Here is a 22,019-nt window from a genome sequence, read left to right on the forward strand (position 1 = left end):
ACCAGTACAGCAGAACACACACGGTCCTGGTGACACCAGTACAGCAGAACACAAACGGTCCTGGTGACACCAGTACAGCAGAACACACACGGTCCTGGTGACACCAGTACAGCAGAACACAAACGGTCCTGGTGACACCAGTACAGCAGAACACACACGGTCCTGGTGACACCAGCACAGCAGAACAGCCATAAAGACGGATGCATTGTGAGCCACTGCTCTGCTTTTATTCATGTCTCTCAGTTTGTTGTTCTCAGTGCCAAATGAGAAGACTGCTGATTTAGTAGGAAACAGTGCTCAGACCAGATGCTTCCCTTGCTTAATCGTTTTGTCTTAATGATTTTTCTAATGTTCTGCTTTGTGGAAACAGGCACAGTACAGTAAAATGATCTGGCAGAGTATGTTGTTTTGAAGGGAAAAAAACAAAAAGAAGTGGCAAGGCGTCACCTGGATGCAGTTCATGTTCTCGTTAAAATGGAGCGTCAGACGTGGTGTTGAAATATTTGCTCCCAAGATGAATTTTCCTTTATGACAGATTTATGACTCTCATCTCAACTCAGGTGAAAAGCAGATCTCGGCAACAAATTTACCTTTCATATATCAGTGATGAATACTGAAATGACCTGTCAACCCGGAGGAAGGAGTGCAGAGTCTCCTTGATGCAGTGTGAGTGTGTGTGTGTGTTTGTGTGTGTATGTGTGTGTGTTGGGGCGGGCGGAGTTGGGCTGCTCTTCGACTGTGCTCCTTTAACTCACAGTTTTGAGCAATAAAGAGCACTTAAAGGAGAACCGAGCAATCTAACCTCCCTCCAGGCAGCAGAGCCTCTGTCCAGAGCCCATGACATCGGCACCTGTCACGGTGCCATTTCCCTCCCAGAAGCAAGCGCCATGGCTCACGCCACCCGCAACAGTAGAGTGCTGGTCGTCATGCCGACCGAGCTTCAGTCACTGCTAGCGATGGCTAATTCCGTTACGGGTAGGTCAGCGATGACGTCACTCTCAAACTGCAGCTGCCATATCACCACCCCCGCAGCCTAGAGAACTGCGCTGGGGGCTGGGTGGCGCCAGGCAGAGGCTGCCCCTGTCAGAGAGGCTCCGTCATACGGTCGTGGTCAGAGCGCATTAGAGCCAGCCAGGTTGACCCAGACGAGCCGGCGGGCAGTAGAGACGCAGTGCCTACACAGCAGGGAACGGAATATCTCAGCCAACCCCGTCTGGAGTGGCAGAAATATGGTAGAAAACACCGGCCTTTGCTGATGTCACACATCAAACAGCAAATGGACCCCCCCACCACACACACACACACACACACACACACACACACACACACACACACTGTGTAACACTCACCAGACCATGAAAGAAACATGGAATAGACTGGAAGTAGTGGACCTGCTGCAGTGTGCAAGCAGCACGTTTAAGAGTACCAGCCCAGGAGCTTAGCAGTTTGTTGGGAGCTGTTTAAATACACTGTGTACTTAATGACACACTACACTTCCATTAACGTTGGACTAACTGAAAGCTTGCCATGGAAAGGTCCCGCACAAAGAGTAGGCATGCACGTGCATGCATGTTGGTGGAGAGGAAATGCAGGTCTGACCAAACTAACATGCTAACATCATGGGTTTGTTTTTAGCTGAAAGGCCTATAACTGACCTGAATCTGTGCACTGGGGAGAGCAATCTTGCTTACCGCTCACACAAACACAAACACACACACACACACACACACACACACACACACACACCACCAGGCCCATATTGCCTGTTATGGAGCAGCAGTGCCGCTTGCCCTGGCCCACAATGCACTGGGATACTGGAATGTGATATGTGCTCCAGTCACCAACACTAGGTGGGGGCTGAGAGCCGTATGCTGCACTCAGATGGTCAGAAGTGCAAATCTGGCCCTGTTGCTGGCTCCGCTAATGGCTGCGCTCTCACGCCAATGTACTGGCGGACGGCACGGGGACTCAGGGGCCGTGCTGAGCACTTTGTGGTCTGAACAAATGTGTTTGGTATTAGCATAGTCAAACACATAGATGCACTCAGGACTGCTGAGTGGGGGAAGTTCTGAATGGATTGCTTTGCAAGTGAAATCTACTCAAAATGCATAACACAGCTGGAAGAATGCTATTAACGTTGTTTGTGCAGCTAATGCTTTTTTTTTCACATGATAACCATGTTTCAGTTTCACTCTGATTGTTGGTGGCTTCATGATAGACTTAGAGTTCAGCAGTCTGCTGTCAGATGGGTTAGCAAAGACGTCAGAAACCTTTGCATGTGCGGTTGGGTAAATCATTATCATACAAAATCAGACAATTTCAGCATGTTCCCCTGTGCAGAACTGGGAGAAACAAACATTGATTGGAAACTCACTTGTGATGGATTCGTACAGGCAGTTGTTGAGAGAGTACATTTCTCAACATTTTAATCACTGAGTTTGTAATAAAATCCTGGAGCGTAGATTTAGATTTAGATACAGTATAACAACTATATTTTACACACTTAATTTTGTGAAGTTATATCGTAATGGTTTTTCCACCTATACAGAACAGGTGAATAACAAATGTTTTACTGTGTGTTATATTATAATCTGTAATAGAAAACAAAACGTTTTAGAAGCAAAGCGCTTAGAGAGCATTTTAGGCTCTTTGTGCTGGAGAAGTTGTTTTGATGAGACTGATGCATTGTGCCAAATTATTTCTGGGAATGGTAGCAGGCAGGAGGCAGGTGGCATGTGCTGGGTGCATTTATTTTGGCTGATCCTTCAGGCACTGTCCCAACTGGCTGTGTGGTCCAAAAAAGCTGGGAAGACAGTGTATTCATAGGCACATCCATGATCAAAAACATGCATTGGCGAAACAGACCACTAGCACACCAGCGGAGACAGGAAGCACAGCCCAGAAAGGCTCTCACAATTGGCACCACTTCACAGACACGTGGGTTGGGTGGGGGAGAATACGCATGGTCCTAACGAGTCCATTTTTAGCTGCAGGGGTGTCTGATCAGTGGGCGGTGCTTGGGAGGAGCCAGGTGCAAACCAGGCAAACCCGTGGTGGCTGGATCTCTGGGATAGTGACACTGTAGAAGGTAGTAAAAATATAGCTTTGAAACACAGCTGGACTGACCTTGTACAAAGAAGTGCAGCTCTGCACTTGTATGGCATTAAGAGGCTTAATGATCTCATTTAAGCATACAGAGGATGTATGGGGCTTTTAGCAAATGAGCCAAAAGAAGAGACATTGTTTCACACTAATTACATAAACTCTGTTTATGTAGTACAGGGACACTCTTTTGCACTAATGACTGAAGCCCTCTATATGCAGCGTAAAGACTGCTTTAAATGATTTGAACTGTATATGTGACTTAGGGGTGCGATTTTGCTCTAATGTGTCAAATTTATTATATGTAACATAGGGGATGGCCTGTCTGACTCCATGGAATCTTCCTGTTGGAACCTTGCAATCTTAGCCACACTCCATTACCCAGGATGCACTTGGTTGCCCAGCACGCATCGCTCATTGATGGTGCCATTCAGTTCTCCTACCTGGGGCATTTTCATAGCACACGTTGCAGGGTAGAGTCGACGTGGCGGAGTGGTCAGGCACGCTTCATGCAGGATGAAGGTTAACGTGGAGGGGGCACAACCCTTGGCAAACAGGTGCAGCCCAGAGAGAGCAAGTGCATGGCTGTGCAGTGTCTCCACTCTAGGTTTTTCTGGATTACTTCGATCAGAGTCCAGCCGCTCAGGCGCTCAGTAATTTGCAAGCAGGTGAGGTCGGCATAGTGATGCACACAGGCCTATCAGCGCGGAGCCCTTGAGGATGGACACAGTGCGGGACAACCAGACTTGATGTGATAGCGGGACTGCGTAGACCCGCCGCCATGTCAGACACAATCCCATAAAGAAGCAGAGAGTGCAGATCATCGATGCGCTCCCTCTCCTGCCGGTCTGATGGGATTGAATTCAATGATATGTCTGCCGTGGCACGGAGATTCGCGCTCAGGTTCGCACTCTTTGAATGGGGCCCCCGATCAATCTGACAGGCCGTCGGGCTGCTGGGGCAGCTGGCCGGGGCAGTAAATCAGCTAGAGCATCCTGCAGACGTCGTGGTGCCTCACAGACCGGCCGGCTCTGCCAGCACCTCATTTGGTCGCGTGAGAAAACAAACAGCCACTCAAATGTATGTGGAGGTGGATGTGTGTGTGTGTGTGTGTGTGTGTGTGTGGAGATGGCTGCACATGTAGAAATTGCTGTGTGTGTGTTTTTGTGTGTATGTGTGTGTGTGTGTGTGTGTGTGTGTGTCTGGAGATGGCTGCATGGGTGTGTTTGTGCGGACATCGCTGTATGTGTGGAGGCAAATGTGTATGTGTGGAGATGACTGTGTGTGTGTGTGTCTACTTTGCCTCCCTGGCTTTTGGAAGTAGATGGCCCCAGGTGAGAAGTGAGCCTCACACTTAAAGGGACAGTGCAGGAACACAGGTGTGGTGGGACATCAGGATGCCAGTCAGACACCACACATACTCTACACTTCCTTATTCATTTATATCTCCACTCATTTCAGACATCCTTTACACTCTATCTTTGTGTGTGTGTGACTTCAATCAGCAGGCGGGCTTCCGAACGCACCCTGAGTCTCTCTCTCTCTCTCTCTCTCTCTCTCTCTCTCTCTCTCTCTCTCTCATCTTTGTACAGAATGGAAAAGTAGTAGTGGCAGTGACAAATGCACATTTCATATGATACTAATAATAATCCTGGGCGGATTTTTCATCTTTGGTTAATGTGACATCTGATTTAGGTCAGTCGTTAGATGGCTCATTAATTCTTCCTTTCATCTTCCTGCCGCCGAATGTTTCAAATGACCTTCATGCATTATTTTGATCCTTTACATATAGAATTAATACCAGTAGGAGTGAACTTTTTTTTAACCTCCTGACATGGTTAGGTAAGATGTACGGCATGCAAAATCTTTGGCAGCACTGGTTAAAATTCCTGTTACTGTGAATAGTTAAGGACGTAAATGATGACCCGATTTCCAAAAGGCATACAGATGACATTTCTTTTATATTTTAAACTAGATCACTTCATTATTTATTTATCCCTCTTTTACATTCAAAATAGTAAAAAGGAAAGGCCCAAAACAAATGTTTGGGCAGGCTGCATGACCAATACTTAGTAACATCTCTCTGGTAAGCTTTTGTAGTACTTGTTGTAACCAGCTAGGAGTCTCCCCATTTGTATTTGAAGGATTTTTGCCAATTCTTCTATGAAAAAGGCTTGTATTTCTATGAGATTCATGTGCTGTGTTGCATACACTGCTCCTTTGGGGTTTTTCAGTTAGGTTTTTCACAGATTTTCAATGATGTTTAAGTTGGGGGAACATGAGGGCCATGGCAAAACCTTCAGCTTGAAGTAGTCCATTGAAGATTAAGGTGTGTTTAGCGTCACTATCCTGTTGCAGAAGCCATTCTCTATTCACCTTCAGCTTCTTTACAAACTGGGTGTTCTTTGCTTCCAAAATGTGCTAGTATTAATTAAATCTATTCTTTCTTCTACCAACGAAATGTTCCCTGTGCCAGGGCCTGTAACACAAGCCCAAAGCATGACTGTTCCGCCTCTGTTGGAGAGTTGTTATTTTTTCACCAAATTCTGCATCCTTTTTTTCTCTAAACATACCTTTGCTTATTGAGGCCAAAAAATTCTATTTTAGCCATTCAGGATGTGTTTCCAAGATGCAGCAGGCTTGTTTAGATGTTCATTTGCAAATTGAACACACATAGTGTTCAAAATTGAAATTTGTGGCAAAGACACAGGATTTTTTTCCTGATGATGCTCCCATGAAGGCCACATTTGTGCAGGTGTCACTGCACGGTAGAACAGCGCACCACCAGTCTGCCAAATCTTACCACAAGTCTTCTGCAGTCCAGCATGGGTTTTGATTTGCCATTGCAGTAATTCTGCTAGATAACTGCAAAGTTTTAATTTTACATTGTGAACTGGGGAAACGGCTACCTGACAAAGCTTTGCTATCTTCTTACAGCCTTCTCCTGATTTGTGGGCACGATCGTTTTAATGTTCAGAGTGCTAGGCAAGTGCTTAAAGAAGGCTATGGCTGCTGATTTTTGGGACAAGGATGGAGGAGTCCAAGTATTTATGAAGCTTTGGGATTTGCACCACCTGGCCTTTCTTAACCATGACTGTGAACAAGCCATACCTCTAACTAAGGTCTGAGACCTTGGTCTGTGCTTAAATCTCTTAGGGGGCTCAAACCTTTTCATGGTATTCTTTTACTTTTATTTCATTCTAGAACTGTATAAAACAAAAATTATACACCAATCTTACAATGTTCAAAAGAATGTTTCATCTATAACTTTATGCCTTTGGGAGATCAGATGTATGTAATCTTCCTGGAAATGACCAACTGTGTGTGTGTGTGTGTGTGTGTGTGTGTGTGTGTGTGTGTGTGTGTGTGTGTGTGTGTGTGTGTGTGTGTGTGCGTGTGTGTGTGTGTGTGCGTGTGTGCGTGTGTGTGTGTGTTTGTGTGTGTGTGTGTTCTGTAGGTACATGATGAATGTTAGCTGGGATGGAAGGGATTTGTCTTTCACTGAGGATGGATACCAGGAACATCCCAAGTTGGTGGTCATCGTCCTGAACAAGGATCGTGAATGGGAGAAGGTAAGGGATGTTTCCGCTTTCTTTTCCAGCACTGCTTTGATTTCATTGCGGCTCCTTCAAGCAAGCCGTCATTAGCAACTGTTCACGCAATACTATTGTCCGTGAATGCACCATTTTAATTACAGCCTGGAACGATGTGAAAGTGTGTCAGCGTGGTAATCACCCTGACCACACGATGCCAGCTACTGCAAATTCAAAGCTGTGATGAAAGCTTTGGGTTTTTCCAAGATCACAACTTGTCCCTGGCACACCCACAGCATGTCAGGCCATGCAAATGCATACACACACACTTGCACACATATGTTCACATGCGCACGCGCACACACACACACACACACACACACACGCACGCACGCACACACACACACACACACACACACATGCTCACACACATATGCACACAAACACACACATATCCTCACACACATGCTCACACACATGCTAACATATGTGCACATACACACACATGCTAACATATGTGCACATACACACAACCATGCTCACACACATGCTCACATATGTGCACATACACACACATGCACACATATGTGCACATACCCACACATGCTCACACACATGCTAACATATGTACAAATATACACACACACACACACATGCTCACATATGTACACACACACAGACGCTCACACACATGCTCACATATGTACACATACACACAACCATGCTCACACACATGCTCACATATGTACACATACACACACATGTTCACACACATGCTCACATATGTGCACATACACACACATGCTCATATATGTGCACATACACACACATGCTCACATATGTGCACATACACACACCTGCTCACACACATGCTAACATATGTGCACATACACACACACACGCTCTCACATGTGCTCACATATGTACATATACACACAACCATGCTTACACACATACACACACATATCCTCAAACACATGCTCACATATGTGCACATATACCCACTCACATGCTCACATATGTACACATACACACACATGCTCACACACATGCTAACGTATGTGCACATACACACATATGCTTACACACATGCTAACATATGTGCACATACACAACCATGTTCACACACATGCTCACATATGTGCACATACACATACACACATGCTCACATATGTACACATACACACAACCATGCTCACAAACATGCTCACATATGTGCACATACACACACACACTCATGCTCACATATGTGCACATACACACATATGCTCACATATGTACAAATATACACATACACACACAAACACGCTCACACACATGCTCACATATGTGCACATACACACACATGCTAACATATGTGCACATACACACACACATGCTCACATATGTACACATACACACAACCATGCTCACACACATGCTCACATATGTGCACATACACACACACACACATGCTCACATATGTGCACATACACACATATGCTCACATATGTACAAATATACACATACACACACACACGCTCACACACATGCTCACATATGTGCACATACACACACACATGCTCACATATGTGCACATACACACATATGCTCACATATGTACAAATATACACATACACACACACACGCTCACACACATGCTCACATATGTACACATACACACACACATGCTCACATATGTACACATACACACAACCATGCTCACAAACATGCTCACATATGTGCACATACACACACACACTCATGCTCACATATGTGCACATACACACATATGCTCACATATGTACAAATATACACATACACACACACACGCTCACACACATGCTAACATATGTGCACATACACACACACATGCTCACATATGTACACATACACACAACCATGCTCACACACATGCTCACATATGTGCACATACACACACACACACACACATGCTCACATATGTGCACATACACACATATGCTCACATATGTACAAATATACACATACACACACACACGCTCACACACATGCTCACATATGTGCACATACACACACATGCTAACATATGTGCACATACACACACACATGCTCACATATGTACACATACACACAACCATGCTCACACACATGCTCACATATGTGCACATACACACACACACACATGCTCACATATGTGCACATACACACATATGCTCACATATGTACAAATATACACATACACACACTCACACACATGCTCACATATGTGCACATACACACACACATGCTCACATATGTGCACATACACACATATGCTCACATATGTACAAATATACACATACACACACACACGCTCACACACATGCTCACATATGTACACATACACACAACCATGCTCACACACATGCTCACATATGTGCACATACACATACACTCATGCTCACATATGTACACATACACACACACACACACGTTCACACACATGTACATTTGGCTATTATCCCTTCTTTATTTTTTCAGAATTGCTGTGGTTCGATGAAAGCATAGCTGCAAGAGTTATTGCAACAGCAGAACAATAGGACAGATTGATTTGTGTAGCTGCTCCTGCAGCGCAGTCAATACTGCTGGGAGACTTAATTGGCAGGACTGGTCCCGTACTGAGAGGCACGGTCACTTATGAAAACTGTGATTTCCCATCCACATCGTGTGTCTCCCGTTCTTTCCAATAGCTCCACTTTATCACAGTCTGAGAGATGAATATGATCACAGAAACATAAGACTTGCCAGATGCTACAGTCCTTTGCACAAAAAATTTACCTAATTTTCAGTGCAAGCCACAAATTGGTGGTTGGCTTTAATATCTCCTTTTCTGGCTTGTTAAGACACTGCTGCCCTACCAATACTCTATTGGATTTGTGTTACACTCAAGTGGAGCGTGTTAAAGGTTTTACAGGTCTTTCTTAGCCTCCGGGCCTGGGAGGTTCAAAGGCTAATGAGGTCAAAAATCAAACTTCACTGTGTCAGTTTACATCATGTAAAGTAACCCTGATAATACAGAACTTCTGCTCCTGGAGCTCTATGCGCATGCAGAGGCTATTTCCAGCCTAAATCCAGTACACCTAATCCAGCTAATCAGTAGCTAACATTTACACGCAAACAGTGGCAGAAGTTCTTTCTCAAACCAGTCGTCAAGTCCACCAGATGGTCCACATTTCTGTTCTGCTTGGTTAAGAAATGGCAATTATCTGGCGGGTCCTTAGGACTAAGAAAAGTTCAGAAACACTAAACTAAGAAACTACTGAACCAAGATGTTTTCATGAGTAGTCCATTCATAGTACCGTTTCCATGCTTTCTAATGCAGTCTAATCTTTCTAATGGCACAGATACAACATTAAATGCTCGCTTTCATGCAGCTATACCTTTACCCACAAGTTTATCTTTTTAAAAAACACACACAGCCAGCTTACATTGTTTTTGCCAGATACCTTTGCTGCAGTGGTTCATGCCATTAATGGAAAATGCACTCCATGACTACACACATAAACAGAGCCGCCGTAAGCCAGCAGAGCGACCCAAGCATTTACAAGTTGAAATAGTTTGGCTAATATCGGCATAACATTGCGTGTTGTAATCGGGTTAATCGGCAGACCGTGACAAACTATCCATGCTTTGTAATATCTTGGACTGTCCATCTTATTTCTAATATCTACTAATACCAGCTCACTAGTGTGCAAGCAAAGGTAGCTCGAGTCTTGAGAATGAATAAACTTGGTCACGGGTGTTAAATGTTGGGTTGGAGCAAAGCTCCAATACTTGGATATGCCCAAGTATAGCAAGTGACCACAAATTTGCATGTACAGGGGAGGAATGCTCAGATTTGAGATGATTCGGGGCAAAGCCCTCCCCCTGCCCCTCCCCCTGCCCCTCCCCCTGCCCCTCCCCCTGCCCCTCCCCCTGCCCCTCCCCCTGCCCCTCCCCCTGCCCCTCCCCCTGCCCCTCCCCCTGCCCCTCCCCATACCAGCAGCCAACGAGGAAGGGCTTAGATGCTCTTTACACTTTTTTCAAGCAAGCTGACAGATGTAAAGTTCAGACTGCTTGCAATGCCAAATTGAAGCCACATGAAAGCAATTACATTAATTAATTCCATATCAAATTGCTGCTTGTTGATGTTGATTAAAGCAGAAAAATGATGCATGCTGCTTGCCACTCCGCTCGTACATGGTACGATTCACTTTGCTGTCCCCTTGCTGAGAATAATAGAATTCCTGATATATATATAAAGCTGTGATCTGTGATTCTGAACATACATCAGTCAAATGCAAAACAGAAAGTGTCCAGAAAATGACAAATTAGTCATCTCTTAATGATGCACAGCCCGAGTATCACCTGAGGGGTAAAAAGGGGAGTTCATTAATCTGTCGGAACACGCATGCGGGCATTCATTAATCGGGGTTGCTTGGTCAAAACTCGGATACACAGGACTGTTTATCATGATGCATTTTAAAACACAACAATGCACACATCAGGTGTCTGTGACACGGGCAACGTGACACACACACACGCACGTGTTGGGCTCTGCAGGTGTTTGCTTACGCTTGGCCACTGAGCAGCAGCGGTTCCAACCTCGAAATGAGCTACAGTAGCAGTGTAGGAGAGCTACATGACAGATGCATTGTTTTTCAGACCATAATAGGAGTGTAATGCGGTTTGGCACTGCGTTACGCTGATATTAATCTGACAAAGCCAATTCATCAACGCCGAAGTGCTGGGTGAGCAAAGGCTGCGGGCAGATTTACGGCTCTAGCGGACTGTGGCGGAATATGTCCCGTCACTCCCACGGAAAGCCCGGCAGTGAAGGCTAAGTCCGCTGTTCCGCTGTGGTCGGAGAACATTACTCTGTTATGAAATTTGCGTTGTGAATAAGCTATGACACCACGCAGCTCTGCGTTTAGACTGGTGCCTGTAGTCCTTTATTCGGCAATCACATTCTTCTTAACTGGATTGGAGTAGTTTGCGTAGAAAAGTTACGGTGCGTTACGTTTCCTGTTGTTGAAATTTTATATTCTTACAGATGAATTGAAAAGGTTTAAGTGACAGTACGTTAAAAACACTACTTGTTATTAAAAGTCATTATATGGGTGCCCAGCCAGTGAATTTATGTACAAAGCCACAACTGGCGCATGTACAGGTGGAGAGGAAAAGGGAGTCCATGTTTATTTTAAGAATTGTTTATTTTCATATATTATAGGCTCCAAGAATGTGTCCAAGAATAACTGCTGTTTAGAACTGAAAAGGTTATGTAAGTGTGCATAGACCTAGCTGATGGGGAAAACCCTACATTTGGTAGCGATGTCAACTTAGTTTTAAGGGGTTTTCTCTCACTCTCTGAGCAGTACATGAAAATATATCTGCTTGCTTCAGTTTTACTTCTTGGGTGTTGCATGATTTGCTGCCCCCTGGGCCTGATCCTGTGGAGAAAAAGTCTTTATTTAAGAAGATTGCTGCCGCTCACCAGAAGTGACTCAGCAGGCCAAGCCCGCCTCACTTTGAATGACAGAAGGCACAGGAATGACATCACAGCCTTAATGTGAACATTGTGCAAGCCCACACCAGGGTATAAGCTTGTTTGAGTTTGGAAAGTGGGACAGTTTTACTGTGCTTGGAAAAGCCGGTGCTGTGTAAAATCAAAACGATTCTCGTCCCAGAACTTTATGTGTAACATTCTGCCTTTCTTAAGACAGTGTGTTGAAAAAGAGCATTATGACAAAAGCAGACATCCAATTCCCTGATGGTTGTAAACTTCATAAGTCAAAAGCATCTGTTGCATGTGCTCATTAAAACATTAGAGCAGATCTGTGGCCGCCTGCTTGCTGTTTCAGGACTCCTGGGCCATCTCTCTCCATTTTGATAACCGTCATGGTTTCGTAGGAGCACGCAGGCACGCTAATTGATTTAGTTTGCACCCAGCCACAGTTTCAGAGGAACAACAACAATCTAGGCTACCTTACTAAAAACAAATCGCATGTGGATGAGAGTTAAGGGTATAGTTGTTTCTCATTTACTGTGCCAAACTATAGGCCGCAGATAGTGTGATTGTGTTTTTTGTTGTTGTTATTAGCTTTCAGATAAATTACAGCCATCACCCAAAATAAATTGCCTTTGAATTAGTACACATCTGTGATCTTTTTGGTTTTGCCCATGTAAAATCTTTCTCCCCAAAGCTACTTATACATTTTTAAAGAACAATTCTTCCTCAGATGGTTTTTTCACAGAGCTGGATATTTTAGACAGCTGGGCAACTTAATCTAAAAGCAACCCTCTTTTTGTGTAAGCTGTATCTGCCATTTATCTTACAACTATGTGTGTGTGTGTGTCCCAGTACGGCCCCTCCCTCAAACGTCTCCCTGTGTGTGTATTGGCCACGCCCTGCCTGTGTTTCATACCTGCTCCTTATTGTGTGTTAGTGTACATGTATATAAGTCTTGTGTCCGAGTATAGGTGTTGTCGATGTTTGATCCAGGTTAGTTCGCTAACTGCGTTGTCGTCTTTATATTAAATAAACGTTTGTTGTGTTAGACACGGCTCGTCCCCACATCCTGCTTTGCGTCCGCATAGAAACATCAACTGCCGAAGGATACTGGAAAAAACTAACAAGAAGAAGGGGTGCAACCGTTCCTCCCCAGCCCTTGCTGGGAATCCCTCGATATTCCTGGGCACTCTCAGTACCACGACGACAGGGGACAGTGTTACTGGAAAATTTGGGGGGGCCCCTTGGGTGTAGTCCTGGGGAAGACTCCACAGTTGGACCATGAAGCTGGTACCAGGGAGACCAGTATTAAGGTCCAGACTCCACAGGGTCCTATTACCCTTACTGGGACCACAATCAGAGTGAGCACCAAACAGACACCAGCCTCCAATCAGAATGCACTGATGTCAGCTTCCAATTAGACTCAGAGGTCTTTCATTCACAGAATTTAGCTGAGGCTTTTATCCAAAGCAACTTACAATTATGACTGAGTACAACTTGAGGGTTAAAGGCCTTGCTCAGTGGCCCAACAGCAGCACCTCAGGAATTGGGGGGCTTGAACTAGCAACCTCCCAATTACAAGTCCAGTACTTTAACCACTGAGCTACCGCTGCCCAGTCGGAAGGAGAATCTGGTGATGTAGGTGGAGGAGGCTCTCCATAGGGATTCTCCTTTGGAGATGGACACCATGTCTGTGGACTCCGAAAGCGAGGAGCCTCCGGCGCCAAAAGTACCACCTAAGACTCCGCCCAGGAGGCTCCACTCTGGAATAAGCAGGCGGCCCAATGGGCCCTGCGGGGAGGTATCGCCCGGGAGTCGCTCTGTCATGGTATGGCCCCTCCCCCAAACATCTTCCTGTGTGTGTGTTCGTCTGTATGGCCACGCCCTCCCTGTGTTTCACACCTGTTCCTTATTGTGTGTCGTTAGTGTGCATGTATATAAGTCTTGTGTCTGAGTATAGGTGTTGTCATTGTTTGAACCTGTTAGGTTTGCTAACCACGTTGTTGTCTTTGTATTAGACACGGCTTGTCCCCACATCCTGCTTTGCCTCCGCACGTCACAGTGTGCTGATTTTCTGCTTACTCAGAACAGCTATTGAAACTTCACATATGATCCCTGTTATCAGATATGATTTTTCCCAGTCTAAGAAAAACTTCACCGTCAGACACACTGCAAAAAGGTGAAATGTACGCGAATGGTGTTTGGAGAACAGTTTGTTGCAAGTTTATTACTGAGTATTACCTGATTAATATAAAAACTGGTGTTTATGTGGTTTAAAATGCACTTTGAGTGAGTCATGATCTGTTAATCTGTTTTGGAGGGATATCCTCAGAGCTGCACTCATGCTTTTCAGTTTTACACTGTACATCTGAGTAAATAAACAGGGGGCTAACAGGGGGCTAAGCCTCACACTGCTGAGTGCTTCAGTCTTGCTAGCCACCACCCCGTGGAAGAACGCCTACCGTGTGCCACTCAGACCCCAAGGAGGTGCCAGAGAGAGACTCTGGCAAGCAGAGGCAAGAATGACTGCCTGTATGGCGCCACAGGCGGGTTGCGGAGGGGTCTGCGCTGGGCCTGGAGCCCTGTCCCTATCCCGCCCTCAGCGAGCAGGCCTGGCTAATTAAAACAGATGAAGCCAGAGAAGCGGCAAATCCACCCACCGTTGGCCCAAACAGCGGTGAGGCCAAGGGGATACATGCTCTCCTGGTTAGGAGGGAGAGAGAGACAACAGGCAGTGTGTGTTTGTTTTGTGTTTTTTTTGCTATTAATGTGCAACATCACTCATTATATTGGCAGGCCTATTTCCAAGCAAAAGCCCTGGCCAGAATCAGGGCAAAATATTGCAAGTGTTCTGCGCTGTGCACCCGCAGCAGGGATGTGCTGTTCCAGTTGCAGCACACATTAGCATTTTCTCTGACCTGTCACATCCCCTTCAAATCAGCCTCTTATCTAAATTGGATTGAGGGGACACACTGAACGGTGCAGGAAGGTCTGCAGCTGTCCAGGACGGAAGTCGCGGCGTATGAGAGCCACGGCATGGATAACTGCAGCCGTGCATGTTAACTATCAATGCATTAATAATTAACAGCATCATGTCGTTGGCCTCATGTCGTTGGCCTCATAACCAAGTCTATATTGTCTCAACGCTTCAAACTGGTGAGAGCTTGGAGCATTTTGAGATCCATTATCGAGCTGTTTACCTTGCTTGCGTCAAATGCACTGAATGTGGACACCTTCTAACCAGCACCTTTAGCAAACAGCCCTGTGAAAATAACAGTTAATCCCTACCTGCCCCCACGCCTCTCACCGCAGATATGATTTGTGGCTCACGGATCTTTGATAGTGTCTGAACCTGGAGTTAGAATTGGATTCCTTGGAGCTGCAAGACTCAGGTTTTCTCAAAGTTTGCTCTAGGAATTTAATTATTGACAAAGCTGCAGCACAGGTCCACAGACCCAGGACCCATGGGCACCTGCACCAGGATAAATATTTATCTGGCCATCCTGGCCCTGAGAGAGGATTGAGCCCAAGATGATGGGGAGATATGAGACTGAGAGGTGTGACTGCAGGACAAACAGACGTGGGCGCATGCTCTGTCGGCCTCGTTCTGTGTCTCTCGCACAAAAGCACCCAGAAATGTATGGATTTCGACAGATAGACACACAAGCACATACATGCGCACGCACACACACACACACACACACACACACACACACACACACACACACACACACACACACACACACACACACACACATACACACACACACTACTCCAGGGATCGTGGAATACCCTGAGGTCTGGCTTGGAAGTTGTTGTAAACTGTGTCGGCGTGAAATGGATCTCTCCGCCATTTCGGCTGTTGGCCATCTCTCCGGGTGATGGCAGGCACAATGAACCATGTGTCTGTGCCACCTGGACAACTGCCTTCCTGTGGACAGGAGAGAGATAGGCAGAGAGACACAAGCACGCACATGACAGAAAGAGACAGCGAGAGAGAGTATATTAAGATAGAACATGAAGCCAGGCCTCTGTACTGACTGAAAATCACCCCCTTTAAGCTCCTATGCTTCCATCCTTTGTTGCATTCTCTATCACCTTATTAGCCACAGCTTTCAAAATCTAACCATTTGAAATTTTCTGCAATTCCACATATGTCGCATAAGACATTGGAAATGGATTAGTTATGTCTGACTTTCATCAGATTTCAAAATATATTGAAAAGTTTGTCCAGTTTTTTTTTTTTTTACTTCTCCTCTTCTCTTGTGTACTAGATCCATAACATGAACACAACTTGAAGGCCACCTGAGAGTTGTATCTTGCGCTATTTATTATGGGTGTCAAGCAGACGTCAGTCAGGCATATATTGCAGTATATTAAATTTTTATGTTATGATTCCCGGAATCACAGTCATAAAAAAGTGAAGTGCTTGTTATGCATTGACTGAGTTTAGTGGATTTCATTTATCTATAACCTTTCAGAAGAAATCACAAACTGCCTCCACAACAGTAAAAGCCTAAAACCTGTTCCGTCAGTTTGCATGCTGTTACTTAACTGTGAGTGCCACCAGTAAATCCAGCACTGTGCGAATTATATCTAAGCGTTCACCGTCGTGTGTAGATGTGAGGGTGCTGTGGTGTGCCACGTCCCCTGAGGCTCCTGAAACGCAACACTTGGGAATTCCTCCATTCCATGTAATCAGCGACCCCCCACCGTTGTGAACCTTGGGGTGGGGGATTGCCGCTGAAGTATCGAGCACACCACCAGCAGCCTCTATGGGACAGGCGCCATCCAGAACACATCCCACCGAAGCCGCTGCAGGAGCGATCCACTAAATGAGAGCGTTTTCTCTTAAATGAGATATCAGGATCAAAGGAAATGTGAAGGGGTGGCTATCTCTGGCATAGAGCTGTTTATGTGAATAATTATGGATTTTTTTCCTGGAGAAGAAGGGACTTGAGGTTTTGTGAATGGGCAAGTGGGTAATTAAGAAGAAGGGACTGGTTTCCTGAAGGTCTCCAAAAATGAGTGCTGCTCTTCATAAAAAACCCTCTTGGCCTCTTCTCCTTCTTTCTTCATCTCTCTCTCTCTCTCTCTCTCTCTCTCGCTGTTCCTCTGTTATTCCTCCGTTATTCCTCCCTCATCTCTTCTGACCTTGGTGGCTTGGTGGCAAATTGCCTGTGTTGTGCAATTCACTTCCCTACAAGAACATGGGGGGGGGGGGTCGGCTTGGTCACTCTTGCCTTGGCTACGAGGCACCATCTGATATTACCCATAAATCAGACTATCGCTGATGATTTTGATACCATTGTCTAACCATTGTGACCTCGTGGGGACCTGCTCTCAGTCGGCATGCCTGATAAGCTGTGGACTATGGTAACAGAAAATAAGACATATCGGTGCTTGACTGTTATTCCCCACAAGCGAGCGTGTGCACGTGTACGCGCCGAACAACAACGCAGACCAACCCACTGTCACCTTGGAGAGCAGCCCTCAGTTTTCACTCCTGTGCTCGTCTTCGATTTGGACCTGCCCGAACGTCATCAAACTCCCCCTACTGTTGTCCCCTCTGCTTCTTTCTTTATATCCTTCCGTCAGGGCTTATTAAAATGTTGTGGCATCACTAGGCCTGTACACGCCCGTCAGTGTCATGGCAGGGCGTTTAATCCATGCCAGTGCTCAGCTGCCTGGCCCAATTACGCTTGTCCAGGAAGCGGTGGAGTTGATCTTTTTCGATTTCGTCGGAAACTCTTCAGTCAATAGACAATAGGGCTCGCTGACATGAGATGAGGCATTTCAGAATGAATGCTCCTGGTTTAAGTGGCACTAAACAGGCTCAAGCGGTGTCAGTAACAGTGTGGGGTCATTGTGCAGAATGCACGGTGTGTCTGGCTTCGGGGCGGCATGGCTGGATTTAATTACGGGGAGGGTCACTCTAAATCGTGGGCCCAGCTTTAATGAAAGAGTCAGTGTGCCAGTGATTCATGATGTTATCCATCCACTCTGTTATTCATTCGCTCTTTGTCTCTCTGTCTGTCTCATTCTTTCTCCTTCTCTTGCTCTGTCGCACTCTCTGCATTATGCCGATCTTGGATGGATTCAGTTGAGGTCAGATCAACTTGATTTACGAGGGTACATTCAAGAAAGTTTTATTTACATTAATGTTCAAATGAAGTAACTGGCCATCTACAGTGGTGTGAAAAGGTGTTTGCCCCCTGCCTGATATCTTATTTATTTGCATGTTTCTCACACTTAAATGTTTCAGATCATCAAACATATTTAAATCTTAGAAAAGATAACGCAAGTAAACACAAAATGCAGTTTTTAAATGGAGGTTTTTATTATTAAGGGAAAAAAAACCCAAACCTACATGGCCCTGTGTGAAAAAGTGATTGCCCCCCCATTAAAACATAAATTAACTGTGGTTTATCACATCTTTGGAAAGCTCAGTTCAATTTCTTTAGCCACAGCCATATCTGATTACTGCCACCCCTGTTCTCAATCAAGAAATCAATGAAACAGGACCTGCCTGACAAAGTGAAGTAGACCAGATCTTCAAAAGGTAGATGTCATGCTGTGATCAGTCTGGAAAAGGTACAATATACCATTGTATATTGTAACAATTACATTCACTAGAAATGTGTCTTGTAAGTACAATCACTGACCACATCATTAGCTACTCCTGTTTTGTAGGTGCATTTTATGGGTGTACAATTAGAAACTGCAGCCTGTCTATTGTCATGCACATTTCACCAGTCAACCTGTACACCATTCACTGGTCCTAACCCAACCACCTCTACCCCATTCACTGGTCCTAACCCAACCACCTCTACCCCATTCACTGGTCCTAACCCAACCACCTCTACCCCATTCACTGGTCCTAACCCAACCACCTCTACCCCATTGACTGTCCTAACCCAACCTATGACTGCAGAACCAGCACAGGTGGTGGGCCCTTCTCAATCCAGCAGTCCGTGTCTGCGTGTGTGAAGAGCACGTCCTCCTCTCCACAGCACACCTGACCCGGGTTCAGCGCTCCGAGCTATATATAACCCACCAGTGACAGTGTCGTGTTAAAGGCCCTGACCCTCCAAATTAAACAGGTTGGTTTATCTAAAGAGGCAATCACAGCCCTGACCCCCCGATTCACAGCTGGGTGCCGACTGGCAGCAGAACAGACTGCTATACACGTTCGGTGCCATATACACAATGTTAAAGACAAAATACAGGTTCAACTCCATTTATAACTTCAGTGTTAGAATAATAGCTGCTCCTACAGTGCATTGTGGCTTTTGGTTCAATTTTGACCAATATAGCTTTCTATTAATAAGGAAAAGGCCACATGATTGCAGCTCAATACTGACGCCACGTGAATTCATGTGATCTCGCTCTCCAAATGTGATCTGGCTTATTATGGTCCAGGGCAAAAGTGGGCACCACCAATTTCTGATCCTGCAGGTAGCCTGGGCTTGCCGTTTAACCTGGACCGTGTGCTTAAATCCACAGAACTGCAACTGTAGCAAGTTTCTGTTTAATACTCTAAAAACAGGCTGAAATTGCTGTTAACGCCACCCACCTACATTTGTGTGCAGTTCAATGTCTGTGGATCCTGACCACTGACCTGTGTACTATAAGAGATAAATGACCCAGCCAGGTAAACTACTCCACGTAAAGCATCTCTGTCAGGAGTCAGTGCTGACTCTTCTAGCACGCCTCTTCTAGCACTGTGGAAATTAGAACTGGGTGGAAAAGCAACCTGCAGACTCAACATGTGGCGAACTCTCAGCCCACACAAGCCTCCTCTTCTCACCCAGTTGCCATTAATTATCCCCCTTCAACTGTATTGGAGTAGAGTGTTTATCTCCAAGCAACGCTTTCAGGAGGGGTTTTCCAGTCTGTCCGTTTTAGTAAGAATGACGGATGTAGCAGCTAAAGTGTTGCTGATTAGGAAAAAAAAAAACAGCAGCAGCTCCTCTCTCCCCCCAAGAACCCGCAGCGTGGTCAGAACTTTGTGAACTGGTGTGTGTGGGTGGGTGGATATGGATATGTGACACTCGTGTAATCATTCATGAAAACGCAGCCGCCATCTGAAAAAGGAGCCGATCGTGATCCGCGAACACGAAATCTATTATCTTGTGACCGCGGCGACGCTTGGCGAGCAAACAATTAAAATGCTAATTCCGCGTCCCGGGGGTAAAGGTGCTAATGGCTCGCCTAGTCAGCCGCCGCCTAATGAATAGTTTCTGCTGAAGCTGGACGGCGCTGCGTTAACAGCAGTTCACGGCGCACTCGCCAGCCCACGTGCGTCCTTTTCCATGTTGTATGGCTCGCGCGAGTGGAGGAGTGGCTCAGACACAAACAAACGGAAAAAAGGGATAACTGACATGCAGCAAACAAAAACAAGAAAAGCATTTGATACGAGGAAAGCACATGAAGTTCTATCCTCTGTATAAAGTGAGAAATCTTCAGCCTTTGGTCAGGCTGTGCACAATGTGCAAACTTCACATTCGAATAAATAAGATATTGCGGTGTACCATTAAAATAACTAAATTATTTTCATATCCATAAGACATGACTGTACATACACATGTTGAAATGTCGTAGATCCTAAAATAATCGTCAACGAATGGCTATCTGCAGGATATTAATGAGATCCATTATCATAGACCAATACATAGACCAATCTGATAGACGTCAGAGTAAAAATCAGACAGCATGAGATGAAATTCTTCCAGAGGCCAAATCGAGCTCTCAATTTCCTCGCGTATGCATCTTAAATTTCCGTTTGAAACAAACAAAAACTTATTTTATGGTGAGTTCAGCAATACAATGAGGATTAAATTACGTATCTTGATGTGGATTCTACACACCGCTGCTTAGCAAAGCGCCCGTTTAATTATATTTCCCTAACATGTACCTGTACGCGCGGCGACGCCTGTGGCGCTTAATTAGGTCTTGAGTGGCTCGAGCAGAGCCATTACTTAGAGCTCGTGTTGTTTGCAACGCCACTTTCTCCTTTTTTAGGTTTGGTTCATCTAATCAATCTCTCTCTCCTTCAGCGCTTCGCTATTTACGCTGTAGTTCTTGAGTTTACTTAGTTCTCAAACTTTTTAAGCATTTAAAGGAAATTCAGCTACTTGGAGACGCTTGCCTTACACACGCATCTATAAAAGTCGAGACATGTTTTATTTCTTTGTGTTGTCTTGCGTTGGGATCAGCACTTTTCCCAACTGAAGATACGTTGCGAATTTATGAAATGAAATACGTCAGCGAGGCTCATGCGGCGTGGATCTTTTCTTTTAGAATGGATTCCAAGCGATACCCTCCACTAAGTTATATGTAATTCAATAATAAAATGTGCCAGTAAGTGATTATGGGAGCGTTTGCAGCAGCTAAGGGAGACGAACAAGTGACCGCAGCGCTGGGCTTGAAACGTATTTACTCCAGCACGGATAATGGCAACGGAGACGGAACTCACGCCTCCTCCCAACCACCAGAAGAACAGCACGTCTGTTAAGGTGTTCGGTACACTTGGGCGATGTCGCCGTCTCCTAATTGTACAGCATATTAGAGGTAATATGTTTGTGTGCTTGGTTTCTCAAAGGCAGCTTCAAAGGAAATGCTTTTTAAAATGTAGTGTGCCCGAATACTCGCAAGGGAGAGGAGAAAGAGACGTGGACAGCAAGGAACTGGAAAACGCGAGTGAAAAAAGAAAAAAAGAGAGAGACAAAGAGAAAGAGAACAGGAGTAAGGTTTTGCAATTTCTGAACCGTGTTACATTAAGAATTGATACCGCAGAGTGGACTTCAGGCTCTCTGCACTTTATCATGCACTGTATGTTCTGCAGCCCCCTGTGAGGTGGTGGAGGCTGCTATAACGTCACAAATACCAATTCC

At 45.3% G+C, this 22,019-nt stretch overlaps 1 protein-coding gene across 1 annotated transcript in view; it reads left to right on the plus strand.

The window, feature by feature from the left end:
- The window catches only part of grin2aa (glutamate receptor, ionotropic, N-methyl D-aspartate 2A, a), a 111,781-nt gene that overhangs the window by 58,051 nt on the left and 31,711 nt on the right, over window positions 1–22,019 (plus strand). Inside the window, exon 4 of the mRNA XM_027002767.3 lies at window positions 6,560–6,674. Coding sequence (XP_026858568.3) covers window positions 6,560–6,674 — 115 coding nt within the window. The remainder of the gene's footprint in view (window positions 1–6,559; window positions 6,675–22,019) is intronic.

The sequence above is a fragment of the Electrophorus electricus genome, chromosome 3, assembly GCF_041902795.1.
Source record: "Electrophorus electricus isolate QZ-2024a chromosome 3, ASM4190279v1, whole genome shotgun sequence".
NCBI lineage: Eukaryota > Metazoa > Chordata > Actinopteri > Gymnotiformes > Gymnotidae > Electrophorus > Electrophorus electricus.